This window comes from Anopheles stephensi, chromosome 2 (genome assembly GCF_013141755.1).
Source record: "Anopheles stephensi strain Indian chromosome 2, UCI_ANSTEP_V1.0, whole genome shotgun sequence".
In the NCBI taxonomy this organism is placed as follows: domain Eukaryota; kingdom Metazoa; phylum Arthropoda; class Insecta; order Diptera; family Culicidae; genus Anopheles; species Anopheles stephensi.
Window position 1 is genome coordinate 27,977,737 of NC_050202.1, and position 17,926 is coordinate 27,995,662.

General features: G+C 44.5%; 2 protein-coding genes and 1 non-coding gene across 3 annotated transcripts in view; all 3 read right to left on the reverse strand.

Moving 5' to 3' along the window:
- LOC118506036 (Krueppel-like factor luna) overlaps positions 1 to 17,926 on the reverse strand; it is a 161,711-nt gene that overhangs the window by 86,748 nt on the left and 57,037 nt on the right. The gene's annotated exons all lie outside the window — the stretch shown is intronic.
- LOC118506037 (microfibril-associated glycoprotein 4) lies at positions 507 to 1,837 on the reverse strand. The gene is made up of 2 exons (XM_036042668.1): positions 1,015 to 1,837; positions 507 to 948 (listed from the first exon to the last, which is right to left on the reverse strand). The coding sequence occupies exons 1-2, from the start codon at positions 1,737 to 1,739 to the stop codon at positions 807 to 809; spliced, it is 867 nt and encodes a 288-aa protein (XP_035898561.1). The 5' UTR covers positions 1,740 to 1,837; the 3' UTR covers positions 507 to 806.
- Trnar-acg lies at positions 6,844 to 6,916 on the reverse strand. Its single transcript has one exon. It is a non-coding gene; the product is annotated as a tRNA-Arg (tRNA).

Sequence of the window (17,926 nt, forward strand, 5' to 3'; positions counted from 1 at the left end):
AGCAGCATCAGTCATCGGACATAGCGCGTGAAGAAGAAAGGCGGAGCGGTGTTAATTTAATTGCGTATCTTCCTAGCACCATCTCTGGAGCGGTTGTCCACGACGGCGGTTGTGACGCGTTTTGGGGCCACCTGGTGGGTGGCACCGCTTTGCCATCTTGCCTCCAAATCAGCTCCAATTAGTGCTGAGCGCAAGGGGGGTGAAACATGCGAATGTCCCATGCCGTCGTTTTGGAAAGCTGAGCTTCGGCGAATGGGAGGACCTCTTGGAGCGAACGTTTAGGGCTTTGTTTTGACTCAGGGGAGGTCTTCGCAGGAAGGATCACTGCTTTGGATAGTGTCGATGTGTTGCAGCAAGCTAGTTATGACAGCTATTGAAGGTAGTTGCGAAATAGCCGAGCTGATGGTGATCTGTTTTTGAGAAGTTTTTGTTGAAGTGTTGAAGAATATCTATACTCTTGACTTGACTTTTTGTTTTCATTCAATTTTATCATAAAGTTAAATAAATCTTTTTCACAAAAAGAAAAGAGTTTAGTATAAATATTGAAGCAACGAATATTACATAGTAGGGCTTGCCTAAGAACGAAGTTAACTGTCCCAACCACATTTCAAGAACTTACATCCTAGCCTATCTTAGTTCTAAATGGACCAGAGATATTAGGAGCACTCTCCTTTGTCGTGCTGCCCGATTAGTCCTGATCTTACAATTTGGGCCCAGTCTTAAGACGAGTCTACAACGCTTGATCCGTCCAGCATTCGATAATGTTTATCCGAGTGACGTCTCCACTACGCCTTATCCAAATATTTTCAAGTCACACTGCGATAAGCATACGGTCGTACCATCATCTTGGTAGCCTTCAGCGAGTAGTAATAACCGCGGAAAAAGTACCAATGCAAGCCTTTGTTCGCCGTTTGCTTTCCTCCCTTGAGATAAACACCATTCAAATTGCTGAAACGAGAAAGATTGGATGTCATACAGCATCAACTACCACACAAACCAACCCAACTGTCGTACCTCTGATAGCAGGAAGAGAACCATGTACCGCTTTGAAATGTATCTGCACACTTGCCAGCCGTATCTCGATCGGCGGTTGCAAACTTGTGGTTCAGTTGTGTGCTGAACGAATCCCCTGCAATGCCGCTGTACGTGCCAAGTGATTTGAGCGCGTACATTTCACTCTCCGTTCCGATCTTGAAGTTATCGTACTTGGCGAACGCCGTTACACCTTCAAAATCTTCCATCACTATCAGCAGCTCGTGCCGTTCGGTGTCCAGGAGCGTGCGGAGCTTCTCCAGCCCCAACCAATGCTCACGATGCAGATTGCCAAAACCATTTCTGTACTCTGTCCAGTTGCGGTTAAAGTCTACCGTACCGTCGAACCTTCGCTGGAAGACGGTCCAATTGCTTCCGAAGCCGTGGTTGCTGGAGCCGTCACGATACACCGCAAACGATGCGTTAGCGGATTGGTTGAGATTAACAAAATAAACGCCCGAATCTTTGTTCATCAGTGATTCCGCTGTGGTTTTCTTGATGTGTTCAAGCTCGATCCGGTTCAGCTTGATGTACAGCTGGATGCCTTCGAATTGTTTTTGCATTCGAGATTCGAACGCTTCCAGCTGGGTCTGGAGCAGCTCGAATCCAAATCCTGTTGACGCTGTGGGTGTTGTAGGGGTGGCATGCAGTTGAGCTGCCATTACACTGATGAGCACTGCAGCCGCTATTACGTTCACGAACTTCATCTTGAAGGGCGCACACTATCAAACGGCCAGAAACGCTCTCTGGCACTTAAATACTTCGATGTCGCTGATGGTCGATCGATGACTGAATGTTAAACTGAACTTGGGAATGGTTACGATGCCCAGAGTAGGCTCTGAGGCGGGTTTTCCAACGACGCATCCCTGATAACACTACTATCGGCAGGAATTATTGATTGCGAGCTAACAACATAATCGTTGATGCAACACGGACCCGTTGATAATCACTAATTAAAGGTCAGGGATTTCGCATCACATGTTTGTTATGCTTGCACTGAGCTATGGAGATAAGGCTGGGCTATCATTTCACTAATTTCCCCAATTTGTAATTTATTATAAATAAAGACGAGGGAGAGTGAGATTGAAAAAAATGTGATTGTAGGATGAGTGTTATTCGACAGACTAAAGCCTACAAAGAATGCATTGTGTGATTATGTACTATCTCGAATCAAATCTTGAAGTTGCGCTTGGTAAATCAGTTCATTAAAATTTTTAGAATTCCAAAATAATTTTTAAATTCTTTTGGATAGCTCTCAGAATTATTAAGTCACGCACTCAGAGCAGGAGCTTGAGTATTGCAATACATTTCTCACCAGCTTTGACCACTCTCTTCAAATAACTACGATGGGTCCAGTCACCACACCAGCTAAGGGTGTACTATGCAATTGGAAGCCTTGTCCACCACCACTAACGGCACGACCAACGAGCCCATCGAAATAGGACCGCGTCGAACTTATGCGTGAGAATTGCCATCAGCATCCAACCGGCAACCAAGCCAGCAGGCAGGCAGGCAGGCATCGATGGCAAAAACGGCCGAAACGAATCTCCGGGAGCCGGACGAAAAAGTGTCAATCGTGTGTCAATCGCCTCGTATGGCTCAATACTACTGCCCCATGCCGTGCAGGTGGTAATTGGATTAAAGCTGGGTGACCAACGAAAAAAAAACGAAACGGGACGCCTTCTTTGCGGCGGAATCACATTTTCACAGCACATTTAAGCTTCCACTCGAGTCCACCGTATACACGTGTAGCGAAGGAGCGTAATCGATCCATTAGTGACGGAGTTGAAAGTTTTTGTATAATTATCTAATTTAATTTTACGATTTTTTGTACATGTGCAGGGCGCCGATGTGTGGGACCGTTTTTTTTTCTTCTTTCATTTACATTTAACCTCACCTCAGCTGGTCGACCAAACGGGCCCTGTCCTGTTGGTTCAGTAATTGCGTCTAATTTGTATGAAATTCACTTAAAAGGAAATCCATTTCCATCTTGCCGAAGGGGGAACTAAATGGAAGTGACACGAATGGGTAGGAGTTGTTGTGTGGTAATGGAGGTTCGTTATCAGGCACTTGAGTGTGCATGAGATTTTTTATTTTCGTAAAACCTCATGAAAGAAGCAGAAATTTCAAGGATTTTAAGAATTGAACGACGAGTGTCAAAATAAACTTTTGGCGAAACTTGATACCCAACCGTCAACAGTTTATTGAACTGAAGGCAATATGTTATTAATAACCTATTAGACAAGAATGGGAAAATCAACTTTAGGACTGGTTTTAGTTCTTCATTTCTTCTTAGAATTATTTAGCTTTTTATAGGTTCTGCAACCTTGAGGGGAGCCAGCCATTTCAAGTAGTGTTAGTTGATTCGGAACTTGGAAGATTCGACGATTCAATCCCTAGAAAGATTCGAATCTGATTTTATCTTTATTGATTCGAATCCGATCCAAATCTGATTGAGATTCGATTGGTATTCCATTAGGATTCGATTGGGATTCCAATAGAACTCGATTGCTATTTCATCGGGAAAGAATTGATATTCGATTAGGATTCCACTGAGACTCGATTAAAATTCGTTTGGAGCTCGATTGGTTGGATTCAAATGGGGTTGGATTAGAATTTGTTGGAGATTTGATTGGGATTCAATAGAGATTTGATTAGGATCCAATAGTGATTCGATGGGCATTACTTTGGGATACAATTGGTATTCCATTGGAAATGGATTAAAATTCGATTGTGATCCGATGGGGATTCCATTGGCATTCGATAAGGATTACAATGAGACTCGATTAAGATTATAGTGTGATTCCATTGAAATTAGATTGGTATTCCATTGAGATTGGATTGGAATCCGATTGGGATTGGATAAGGATTTCATCGGGATTCGATTGGGATTCAGCAGAGATTTGGTTTAGATCCAATAGGGAATCGATTAGGACTCGATTAAAAATCAATTGGTTTTCGATTGGGGTTTAATTGGGATTCGGTGGGGATCGGATTAGGATTTGGTGGGTATTCTATTGGGATTCAATAGGGATTTGGTTATGATACGATTGGGATTCGATTCGATCAGGGTTTGATATGGATCTGGTAGGAATTTTATAAGAGTGACTTGTTTCAAATAGTAGTGTTGTTTGTATTCATCATTCTCGGTAAAGTCTTGGTTGAGGTTGAGTTAGTCAGTTAAGAGAAGTGTCCTCCCTAAAAAACAGGAACGGAAAGAAATACAATGGAAAGGATTTGGAGCCAGAGATTCGAATCCGTAATAGGATTGGGATTCAAAGTTTCAAATCTCAACTGGGATTCAATTATTCTCATCTCTAATGTCTAGCTATAGTATATATCGTATAGTATCGTTTTAACTATAATTTTAAAATCTTTATAATGGTTCAAAACAAACATTTTCTTATAAGAGCATATGAGATGAAATTAAACCGCATAGAAACACTTCTGGATATTCAATACATCTAGTGTATAATAACATTGCATCCACTAAAAAAGTACTCTAAAACTCCTTCAAAATAAATCATCGGTGGCAGCGCTTCACAAATGCCATCGGAATCTTTTACCAACTATTAATCATATCCTTCTACCTTCTCGAGTTTACCTATTCCACAATCAAAGCACAATCGCAAACACAAAACTTAACCACAGAAACCCCGGAAACCATATGCTTTATTTCTGTCCGACAAGCGTCATTACTCATCCCGGGACCGTCGGTCCTAGCGTTGGGTCGCGGTCGAATTGTGAAGCATGAAACATATTTCTTCTACCGGTATGGTCGGCTATTACTGCTTATAATATCGATTGTGCAAGAAACGCTACTGTCCACTCTCGGTCCGGCGTCCTGCGTTAGACAAACGTTTAGTTCGTTTCGACAAAAAAAAAAAACAAATGTGTCCACCGCGCAGTGTCCACGATCGTCACGAAAAGTGCATCGCAGATATTTTTGCATCCAGGCACCGGGCCGGTGGGAAATGTGCTCCAAGAAAAACACTCCAGCTCAAGAATCCTCTCAACGCGGGGTTGACTTGGTGAGGTAGCAAGAGCAGTAGCGGGAATCCTGCTGGTGCTTCATTTTACCTACATCGATCTTTGGGTGACAACGGGAGTGCATAGCAAAAAAAGTTCGTTCACTTTCGATGATTCTCAGGCGCAGACTTCACTCATGTGTTTCATCACGATCCCGTGTTGGCACGGAGTCCGTCCGATCGTTGGGCCCGGTGACCTGGTTTATTTATTTTTTTCTACCCAGCTCCCAAGACCGCACCAAGAACAGCTTCCCAACCCCAACGAACTCGCGCCAGTTAATGCGCTTCGGTCGAGTGGTGAGCAGCGAAGTGTAATAAAAATACTAAACTCGCTAAAAACGTTCGAAAGGATCAAGAGCCCTTCTCCGCCGCAAGAGCCGTACACGGATTCTGTATGCCTTTTTTGTTGTTTTGTTTTGCTTCGGCTCGCAGTTCCCACTTACAGGCAACTTGTTTGCAACGGCGCGTAACGTCCACCGTGACGGCACAACCGTGCGTTGACGCGTCGTGAGAACTTTGTAAATTGAATTAAAAATCAATCAACCCGAAAGCCCATGAGCTTGGGTCGGGGGGGGGAGTGTTTTTCGCCGTGCTTAAAAGCGAGGCCGGCGTCGGAAGGTGGTGGCGTTGCTCTTCCGTGCAAAATACGTGACATCGGCCGAAACCGTCGTGGAGATGGACGATCAATCTCTGGCGCGTTCCGCGTCGCGAGAAAGGCAAATTAGAAGGGATGGTGTGAAAATAAGTAACGAAACATAACCGGCGAACGAACGGCTGGCTGATCACGTTGAGGTGGAGTTTTGCCCAAGAAAAGCTGGACATTCATGGCACGGGCAGTAAGGGTGGGATTGTTGGACGAACCTTTATGGCTAATCACCGAGCAAGGTACTACGGAGCGCTTCTACCATTAGAGTAAATGAAAAACAGGTTGCTCATATGTTTTGTTTATTAGCTTATCTAATTTTATAAAAAAATTCAATCAAATTTTTTTTCATCATTGCCATAATATAAAGTTGGAGAGTGTTGCTAATAACTCGAAGGTTCTTCACAACTATAAAGAAGAATTTTTTCCTCTGAATTTCTCATTACTTAAAACTTCAAACATAATTTCACTATAAATCTATCGAAAGAAAAGAATATCTGTGCAACATGTTTACAACGGTGCAGAGCGCAACACCAGCACGAGGAAGACAAATTCGTGACCGTGACAGATGCTACTCTTACCGCTTGGTACGGCCTGGCGAAGAAAGTGAGAGGAATCTCTGATTGATGTGTTTCGCGCATGTGTCAAAGTGTGTGCCGCGCTGCTAACGTGTCATGTTATATGATCACGTACGCGACTGTGCGCTCAAGCTCATGTTGGGCACTCCGTGCGCACTCGATGCGCGCGACTTACAGTCATACACACACACACACACACACACACGTGAGAGTTAATCGATGTTGGTGGCTGTTAGGGTAGCCGCGATCGTCACCGCGGCTGATTGATACACACGGCACACGAGTGAACGGTAAGCGAAAGTGTTTCTTTCTTACTTGCTATTTGCCTTTCCTCTGGGCTGGGTGTAGGATTGGGTAGAATGCTGCCGCCCCGTTCATCTTGTCGAAACGGTTGTAAACAAAATAGCCATCACCTCGGTGCAGGGGAAGGTGAACGTGTTTAAGTTTTGATTATTTTTTTTAGCCAGATGCATTAGCATAAGAAAATGTCAAAAAAAGTAAAAAAACGAACGAATAATAAGAGTTATCTTGAATAAAAATTGAGAAAAAATTTCATTTCAGTCGATCCTGCCAGGAGTCGAACCTGGAATCTTCTGATCCGTAGTCAGACGCGTTATCCATTGCGCCACAGGACCGTGTTAGGAATAAGTATACTATGTAGCCATTAGAAAAAAATAAATTGCATAGAAATAGCTTCAGAAACATGAGGAAACGGAAACAATGCGAAATTGTTTTATAACAAGTTTTCATTTTTTAAATCATAAAAATGTTGAAAGTTTACTATAAATATTACTTTCAACGCCAACTATTCAGCATACGACATTTTGTTAGGTTTCCCTTGCTTAACGACCTGCTTAAGCATGCTAGTAATCTATCTCATGGCGTACTAGACACATAGATATCACGAAATCAGGTCTTGCCACTGATATCGCTATCGTTTGGTTTGACTCTAAGATAAATAAAGATGACTCAAGGCTCAAGATTTTATTCGTGAGAAGCATTGCACCAAATTATTGGCAGTCGGTGTCGTACGTCCTTATTCGCAGATAGTTGGATCTTTAGTCTTGGCAGTTTTAAAAATTGTTTTTGTGTTATCAGTTTGTCAACTTTTTGAGGGTCTTGAATATCAGTAGCTGCTTCGTCTACAAATGGCTGTAGAGCGAATAAATTAGATCCTCCTATAACGATTTTCTTGAAAATTCTTGTGTGGGTCGTTGAAATCTTTTTTTATTTGAATTATTTTTAGAGGCTTTGGGTCCTTGAGACCTCATTCGGATCTTTTTTTTGGTCATTGAGATCACTTGAGAGTTTCCTTGACGCGCTCCGTTCGCGCCGTTTATAATATATTTTCTGAAACTGAAAGCTTTCCGAAGTTAAAGCCATCTGGACGTAAAAACTCAGAAAGCAAGGCAATTGATACCTGGCGATAACTTAATGCTCAAGATTTCAATCGTGAGATGCATTTAGCCAACATTTTGGCAGTAAGTGTCAAAATGCCCCTGGAGCAGTTAGTTGACACTTTAGTCTTGGCAGTCTTAACAATAATTTTCGTATATTTTTACTTCTTTTAGAGTCTTGAAGACCAGTATGAACAATAAAACCGTCTCCATAAGGCTACAGAATGCATGGATAAAGCCTTTCCAAGAAGGTGTCCCGAACGATTCTAATGATTGCTGTTCAGATGAATTAAGAGACTTCTCAATCGACGAATCTCTGACCTTAAGAAAGATATATTCAACAAGCACAGTATGTTGATCATTATGACTAATTGTCACATGGTCGATTTTGTCTCAGACATCGTCGACAAATTGTATAAAGCAGGGAGGGATTATGTCCCTCCAATAGTGTTTAGTCTTTCTCCAGAAGTGAGATGTTGTATATCTTGAAATGGTTATAAACGGTCGTTGGGATGCTCACTAGAGGTGTGGAAATCGGCTCCAACGGCTGGAGAAACTTAGTTTAGACTGCGAACTAAAGTGTTTGAGCGAAACCGGCTCAGATGCGCCCACCATTAACCCTTACTACCTGATAGTTCTTCGCCCAGGGATAACACTCATTGCAAAAGTCTGTTGATCCCTAAGTGTGTCGCAAGGGCAAGGATTTTATCTAAAAAAATTCTTAAAAACTGATTATTGTTGCATATCGGAAAAAATCGGTTTTGTCTATCGCAAATCATCCAAACCAATCTATGATACCGTGCACAACATCTCATTTATCTGAACCCATTGCCATGCATCGCCATGAAACGATCTTTTTGGCAAAAATTATGCATGAAACCTGTTTACCATCCACGGCAGATGCTATCCTTCTGTTGCTTCGGTACCGTCCACATCTATTCCAATGCAATCCACTCAGGAAGCTCACAAAATCTTATTTAAATCACACCAACAGCTGCTACTTTGGCGTTTGAATTTAATCGCTTCTCCGTTTGATGGACGGTTAAACCACTCCCGAAAAACTCGTTCAAGGTTCCGAACACACACGCTTGTATCGCGTTGTAAGTTCCTCGTTCGGTACCGTCCTACCAGATCTACCCACGATCTGCTGCATCCTGCAGACTGTCTGCTTTACCTTCGGTAAGGTTTAGTCCAGGCTCAACCGTACCGGGGGACAAACAGTTTGGTTGAAGAGGTTTGGTTGGGCTTGAACGGCTTACGCCCACCAGTGAACCTGAACTAGTTTTCACCTGATCCGGTTCGGGAAAGGAGTGACCCGCGGTTTATGCAAAGCACCGACAGGCGTACGCGGGAGCAACCTACGAAGGCAAACAGTGCTCATTGTTGCCGGTGCAAGAAAGATCCTTTGCTGGTGGAGGAGGTTGGTAGCGCGCTGCTTTTTTTCAATTGTAGCTCGGATGATCGAAATCGATCAAACGGAGGCCCGGTGTGTTGTTTCAGCAGCAGCACCGGAGCGCCAGGGTTCAGCCAGGGCCGTATGGCAACGGTGGTTAAACGGGCACCACCACCACCAATCGTACGACTCGAATCAGAAACTGAAATCATCGTAAAAGCGCGAACGCGCGCGCGCTCGCACGCTCTAGCCCTCGAAACATCGTGTTTAGGCGGTTTGCGCGCGGAACCCATCGCGGTGCCCAATCGCGGACGCGGATTTACATTTTATCTTGCACGTACGATCGAAGCAATCAAAGCGCTACCGAAAAGTGAAGTGGAAGCGCGCGGGCACAACAGCAATCGGTAGCTTGTTGCGAGGTGTTTGGAGCAGGAAAGCTGCAATAAAATAGTTAAAGCCCCAATCGATCTGAAGGTTCGCCGATTGATCGCGACTCATTTTCTCATGGATTGAAGTTGCTTTGCATATGGCGTTTATTTGATGAATTTACGTGTGTGTGTGTGTGTGTGTGTGTGTGTGTGGTTTCGTTGCCATCGGGAAGGACATGGTGGGCTTTTGGGATTAGGATAATATATTAATTTAAATATTTAAATGTAAAGTACATCTTTTCGCATTCGGAACCATACATTAGCAGCGAACATGTTTCCCACATCAGGCGACCCGAAACGAAATTCCTGACAGTTTTGCCTTGGATTAACCTCAATCGCATTCCCAGTCGGGTCGGCTTCAAATGGCATCGTAGGAAATATTTTCCCACACAAAGATGCAAATTGCACGTTGCACGATCGAGCAGTGCTTTGGCGGGCCCGATTTGCATGGCCGGGAAATAGTGGGGAATGCAGATGGACTTTACATACATCCACCTAGAGTGGGAGAAGGTGGAAGGAATTTATCCTTTTCATACCTATGAACAAGTTCAAATGTTCAAATGTATTTGTTTTATCGATATTTGAAATTTTAAGGCTGTTACTTGAATGAATTTAACGTCAAGCTGTCAGGGCTTATAATTGACGCAAAACGTTAATAATTTTACATCTTTTATCAGTCACGTAGTCCACTCTCATTTGTCAATGTTGGAGCATGAATTTTCCAAGCTCGGCTACCGTGGTCATACCGCGATTGAAAGAATAGACTCGATGCAGTGGACCACACGAAGGAAGGAAAACGCAAGAACAACAGCAAACCTACCGTGGTACGTCTGCAATGCCATCCATCATCATGAATATCAAAACATTAACCGTAAATTTATTCCACTTTAATTGAATAACGATGAATTTATATATTCACCCACGAATGCAATAAATCAATCGCTGCGCTCCGGTCCGTGCATCCTTGGGTTTGGCGAGACCCGGTACGCACGTCATGTGTGTGTAAAGGTTCGTTTGCTGTTTTTTTTTTCGATTCGATTCCATTCTTGAGCATAACTTGTTGAAATTCTTGAGCGTGAGTGTTTAGATACACCTTGTCTAGCCGTTAGTTGGATTGGCGTGTTTGTAGTCGATTATCGATTTTTTAGAACTCCAATTTTAACCTCCAATTTTTATCGATACGATTATTTCACGGACAAACAAGGCGCTTTGTGCTATTTAATAGCATTAAAGAACGTTCCACGAATAAGAACCAAACTTTGAGCTTATCCTCACACTCCGGTGCCATTCCTGCTAGAACTTAAATCAATCGCTTCGCATCGGAGAGAAAGGCTTCCCACGGACATGCATTCCTTCACGGGGCTGCCGTGTTTGACAGTGACAGGGCGTTAAAGCACGTCACGCTGAAGTGTGTTGACACTTCACTTCTAGCTGAAACCTGCAGTCGCCCAGCCGGAAGAGAGTGTGTGTCACCCATCGCATAAAATCATACAAAAGCCGGCACAAGACCGGCGACACACACTTTATGGTGCACGTTCGGCCCCCGGGAAACAAGTGCAGCGGATTTGCATTCGAAATGCAAATGCGTGAGAGCTGCCGGTCGGCCGGTGCGGAGGTTTTCGAGATTAACGGTCGCCATTAGCGAACATTAAATTTATGATCGGTTCAAGTAAAAGCGGGCGATGAGTGAAAACCAACGGGTAAAATAGATGAAACGATGCATGTGTGTGTGTGTGTGTCTGTGTGGTGTGAATGCAATTTTAAGCGTTTAACCGCAATGGACGGTGAAGAATCGTTCCATGCGGTAAAGATATTCAAGTTGTGCAAAGCGTTTTCGAAGCCAGATACCTCTTTTCAATTGATGTTGTAAATGTTGGTTTTAGTCCTTTGTGTCCACTGATGAGGGCTTCGTGAATAGCATCAGATATCTCACATTAAAGATATAGCTACCGAAACTCAAACCCTGTCCGAAGAGAGCTCAGGACTGACTAACCAGCTACCGGGAAAGTAAAGTCATGGAAGTCAGCAATGGCTGGTCGAGGCAGCTCTTCAAGAAAGCGGCCCTACACTCTAGATGCTCCTACTTACTTATCAATACTACAAAACGCTTCGAAGTCGTCGTTTGACTATTCATTATCTCAGACATTCTGAAGACGCATCAACGCCATCACTCCATCTCAATTTGGGCCCATCAAGCCTCTTCAGTCCATCTGGACAGCCGAAAATGACTTTACGGACTGGGCCATCCGTTGTCATTCTCATGACATGACCAAGGTGTATGTATTTAGAACGAAGTGAGTTGAGAGGAGGTGTCGGAATAGCGATTTCTCGGTCGGACATCTTGAAAAAAAAAAATGTCGTTTACTTAACTGAAATGTAAACAAGCTGCAGTCAAGCATTCTTTGTTGGTCAAGCAAGCGATCTCTAGGATACATTGATGAAGCTCGATCTGCTGTGCTCTTGATGAATATTTACTTGCAGATCGGCAAAAAAGTGGAACGATCCTATATCTGGGATCAACCTATAGTTCGGGGATGCAAACCGGCTCCGCTCGTGACGCCGATACAGTCAAAGCTGCCGTGTCCGTATAGGCGCTGAATCGTTACCACCTCAAACAGTAATAAATATAATACAGAAACACCTCAGATAGCAATGACACACTACAATATCCTGATTTCTTCACTTGATCTAAGCTTTCCGAACGATATTGAACAGCAGAATGGAAGAAAATAAATCATATAATGATGTTATTGCTTCGAGAATAATAAACAACACACATAACCAGCTGATTCTATGCGGTCAAGTAAACGTCAAACTGGTGCTGTTCTTCTATTTCTTTCCATGTGTCAAAACGGGCTTTTTACGACACCTCCTCTCAACTCACTTTGATTTAGAAGGTGAATTTTGTCGATTTGACAGAGCACCATTTTAGTCGAGATATGTCGGAGTTTGTTTACAAAATCATATGGTATGGGGCTACCAACATGGACAAACAACCTCGATTCTCAGTCCCTTAAACAATTTTGCTAGTTTATGGGTCATCTTCGCACATCAAATGATGTCCCACAGAGCATTGAAGATATTTGGTTGCATTTTTCGTCAAAAATTGCTTGCGATACCACCAACGGTGCCTCCTCTGACGCTTCCATCACTGTTCTCAATACCCTTCCCCACGATGACCACGGAACTGTTAAGTCAGGTTGAGAAATGTCAATTTGCTCTAAACAACTCTACCTCCTATATCCTATAATACCTTGTGACATGACCAGGAGCCTGGTTATTTCCTAATTCTAAGTACTGTGACTATGAAGTACTAACTTCGTCCGTCGCGGCAAGTATTTTGAATGGAGAAATCTCTGCAGACTGTTGTTATTGGTGCAGACTTTAAACCACAGTTGGGTGAAGTTTTGGACGACTTCAAAGGTGCTGTCCCCACATCATCCCTAAGTAAATAAGTGTGTGTTAGTAGGGTGCTTAGCTTCATCAGTATTGTTTTCACCTCATTACTCTTTAATCCGAGGTTTAGTGCGGCTCGCTCGCGTAAGCTTCTGCTGCATAGAACAGCCTCAAAACAATGGTCATCAACGCATGCCAGGAACTGGATTGACTTATAGTTTGCACCTCCGAGTCACGGATGGCCCTCGTTAGCGCCAGATTCTTGACATCAGATTGCTATGCCAAATTCCTGCTCTTTATGTATAATTTACTTAATACCAAATATCCTACAAAGATCTTCATCTCTAATACAAATCCTCAATAAATGCTACGCGTTCTACCCAAAAGACATCCACGAGATTGTTTGTCTCATTTAGTGCGTTCAGTGAAAACGTTGGCATTTTTACCGTGCATTCCGTGCAAGCCTCTTAGCGGACCTGCCCACGTTGGTGCAGGTCAGGTGCATGAGAAGCTGGCCTATCCAACCAGTACTCAATCGCTATTCCTCACCGTGCTGCGGGCAATAAACTAAGCCGAAAGAAAGAAAGGATCACCGATCGAGATTCGCGTCAGGTTATTTTGTCAATTTAAGATTGGCAGTCCAACACCGACACCGACTGCTGTACATGCTTTGATCGACAGTTTAATTTACTCGAGAATGCAATTGGAACGAAGGCACCGTTCGGCCGTACGCTTCAGCAAACTGTCGCATTTTGTTTTGAGAGACCGCTGGGCGGGGGGAAAACACACACACACACACCTTCACCAAGCACACACTCCGGTGCCACCGACGTCGAAGCTTGAAAGTCGAAGCCGCCAACTGCCGCAACCATCAACGCACGCAGCCGCACATTTGATCGGTGTTGACTCGACTCCGGCCGGCCACCGGTTGTGGTTGTCTTTGTTGCCCTACCAATTTCTTCGAATCCTTCTGCACTCGTACGTTGTTTTTGGTGCCCTTTGGCGGCACCAGGCAAAATGTGCGACTTCTGTCCGTCACTCGAGCGAAGGAAACAGTAAGCTCGGGGCTCGACGGGTAACCTCGTCCCAGAGCGAGACATTAAATAGATTGTGGCGAATGTGTGTGTTTGCCTTCCCTTTCCACGCAGCTTCAAGCACATTCTGGCCGGCACACTTGACCGGCATACGCTGGTAGTAGCCCTCAACCGCGCGCGGGGGCTGGTGGGATCGGGGAAAAACCGCTCCAAAGCCGCGCCCGCCCATTCAACGGCGCCCGCTACCCGCAGAGGTCATACGCACACATGTGGCAAACACATGTGTCTCCTTTTTGAAATCATTTTGCGCTAATGAAGCGGACCCACACTGCGCAATGGGTCACGAGCAAGAATAACACTTCTGGCACCACTTCCCTTAAGCCACCCTGCCAGCGAGCCAGCCAGCCAGCCGACTTCTGCCCATTCTCAAGCACAATCGCAATGACGCGGTGACAACAATTAAGTGCGGCAGGTTGGTCCCGTGTGCGCGGTGCACACGGTTGCTCTGTTTTTTTGTTTCGCTTTTCGACTGGCGCAAAAACGAATTGGTCACCACGCGAATGGCAATTTAATTGAAAGGACACGAACATTGATCCGGAATCGATTGGTGCTTTGAAAGGTGAAAAGGACGCAGGGACACGCTGTTTGGTCAGCGTGTGTGTGTGTGAGAGTGCGCAATTGTGACCGGATTAACTTTTACCCACCTACCGGGCGGGGGGTGGGGGGTGGAGGGGGGTCGTCAGTTTCACTTCGAGTGCGGATCGTTTGAATTCCCTTTGAATCGGCTGCTGCCATTTCACCTTGACAGTCGCGGGGTAAGGTCTTTTTGTGGGTGAGAAATTCGTGAACAGAGAGAGAGAGAGGGGGAGAGAGGACAGGAGGGTTGAAATGGTCAAATTGAAATTCAATCGATCGAGATTGTAGTGCATTGCGCAAGTCACATACACACGTTGTTTGCTGGGTGTGGGAAAGAAGAATGACAAATGGAAGTGTTTGAAGCTTACTGGTCAGTAAATTTGCTCGTGGATTAGTCTTATGAATTTTAAGCTTGTTTTTTGAATTAGTTTTACATATCATACCAAGAAGTGTAAATTTCTAGAATTTTCTATACGGATTGTACACACCTGTCAGAGAGCATCAAAAGCATAATGTAACTGGAGACTATTAATTTGTTTACTTGTGATAACTGGGACATCAGATGAGTATATTAAAATCGTGGCTATCTCCCAGATGTTTTGAACTTGATCCTTGACTCTGGAACACATCATAGAAACTCCTCATGACAGAGGTAAATCCTAGTTTTAGCCCAGGTAACATGTTCTTCACATCCATGCCCGTACACTCAATTGCAAATCAGAGGAAAGAACAGAGATGTCCGCTGTGTTTGATGTGTATATTTTATAAGCCATAAGATTGTCATAACTTGGAATCTTGGTACCATCTATCTCATGCACAAGAAGGGAGATAGGCTAGGGTGCAGCAATTACAGGGGTATTACGGTGTTGAATAGCGCCTACAAGATCATCTCCCTAATCTTACAAGATCGACTTGTCCCATTCGTTGAAGAGATAGTCGGAAACTATCAGAGAGGATTCCGAAACGGAAAATCAACCACTGACCAGATCTTCACGATGCGGCAAATCTTGGAGAAGATGGCGGAGGAGCAGCTCCACTCCTTGGCCTACGCCAAAGAGTGCGCTAAAGAGAGCCATCAGCAGCGAATTAGACTCGCCAGGCTCCTCGACCAGGGTGGGCTGGTCACGTCATGAGAATGACACCGGACGACCCAGCTCGTAAAGTCCTTTTAGGCCGTCCACACAGACAGAGGAGGCATAGTAGGCCCAAACTGGAGATGGAGTGATAGCTTTAATGTATCCGCCAGAACGGCCAGGAATATCGATTTGGCGCTGGATCGTGATCGGTATCGAGGATTGTTGCAGCAGGTCAAGACGGTTGAAGCGCCTGATAAGTAAGTAAGTAAGATTCTCCTAAGCCAACCATTTGCTTCCAAAGACTTCTTGGATGCTGCTTCTATTTGTTTCGAGGTCTTGTGTTGCTCTTGTTCTCTGATATCTTCGGTTAAGTAATGAGCGTGCACACTTACGAATCTTTTCTGACATTTTCCCATTATTTTTTGTACATGATAAGACCTTGATTAGACAATACGACGTCAGGCGTTTTATTAAAATTGTAAACAAAATTTTATAAGACCTTGATTAATCCAAACAAAAAGGTCAAAATTGATCAGTCTCCTGCTATCTTTATTAGTTAGCAAAATTGGCCATACAACAACGGAAAGCGAAGGCCTCTTATAGGACTATGAGTTATAATTGAAGAAGTTTCTTCTTCTTAGCTAAACGACCTCTCGCTCAAAGCTCATTCCTCCTATTTCACTCTTACCAGATTTATTGATACCTTGTAGTTGGATAGTCACTCCTCATCACTACGGGAGAATGGCCTGGACAAGATTTGAACCCCGGTCCTGCCGTGTGAAGACCAATGCCACAGTCACTTTTCTCCATCGGGCTAATATAGCTAATACAAATATGGGGCACCCCACTTCTCGGTAAGCGGCTGCGGTAAGCACTCCTGCGTCGAACGAAGTGAACTTATTCAAAGTGTCTAAATCCAACATTCGCTAACAAACCGAATAGCTATGTGTTGTCGAAATTATAGATAAAATATCACCTTACACCAACCAGACGCACACACTGCAACTGGAAGCAATCGGTTTAACCCCGTTTGATCCCGGCCTGGTTGTCACATTATTAAAATTACACCACACCCCGTACGGTGGAACTTGCCGCGGTGAAGAATGGTGGTAGCAGCCTCTGTTAACCTCCTATTGTTTCTGCTGACTTGCATGTTCAACCGAAGCGTAGTGGTTTTTGAGCGACCCTCATTCCAAACAGGCTTCACATTGCTCGGACGGGGACGCGAAGGATGAAAGGAGCAACGGTCGGAAAATTTACATTCGATCGCAAGCCTCCCGGAGTCACCTGAGATAGTGATTGGCCGGGACCACATGTGTTTGCATGCACCCGAGCAAGGGTGCTAAGGGTCCAATCGATCGATGCAATTGTACCGTGTATGTGTTTGCATTCGTTCCGCGCCCGGTCCCCGGTGGTGATTTGCGAGCTAGAGGACTCTCGATGCGGGTGAAACTTCGAACCCTACCGGGCAGGAGGTCGACTTGGAACAGATTGCTTTGTCACCTCTCGGCAACCACGATCGTTGGTTGCCTCCCGCAGCTCGGGAGATGCGCGTGATAAAGCGTTTGCGAGTGAAGAGATTGTGTTACGGGACGATGTCCATGCAACCAGCAGCAACCATGAGCAATCGTACAATGGAAGCAACAAAAAAAAAAAACAGATCCTCTATTCCACGATTTGCTTTGAAGATGGTTGTGGCAGTTACTAGTGAGACAAATCACAGCATGGTGGTGCATGGTGCGAGCGCGAGGTGTCATGCCTGCACAATGGCACAATTGTGGCAGGTTGTCGCCATGAAATTGTATATTTACATAAGATCGTGAACGTTCATTAGCGAGAGATTTTATGAGAGCTTACAGTGTTGTAACAGGATGATTCGGGCTTAGGCTTTAGACTAGAAAGTGGAAACGAACACTGCAAATGCTCAACTTCTGCCAGTGTAATACACCCCTTTTAGCACCTGAAGCGATACACTGCGTCTCAATAAACTAGAGAGAAATAGACTTTTAATTCATATCGAGAACAGGGCGACAGGGCGCCATTGACAGCCTCCCGTGTGTATGGCAATTAGAAGCCACCGTAACTCCGGCCCCTAGTGTTAGGAGCTACATTCCACCGAAGCGAACTCATGCCCATGTGCTTCGCGCCCCCGGTATGCATGCTGGTGGTATTCGCTTCCGTTTCGCGCACACAATTATTTATAATTTTATTCGTAATCAATAAAACATGGACGGTCCGTTCCCGGTCCGTCGCCAGTCACGGGTACGGTGAGACAATAAATCGAG

Bases quoted from the DNA above. Each gene is read 5' to 3' on its own strand.
- LOC118506037 (XM_036042668.1), bottom strand. From the start codon at position 1,739: ATGAAGTTCGTGAACGTAATAGCGGCTGCAGTGCTCATCAGTGTAATG. The intron at 949-1,014 runs GTACGACAGTTG...TTCTCGTTTCAG, and splicing joins TTCTCTTCCTGCTATCAGAG to CAATTTGAATGGTGTTTATC.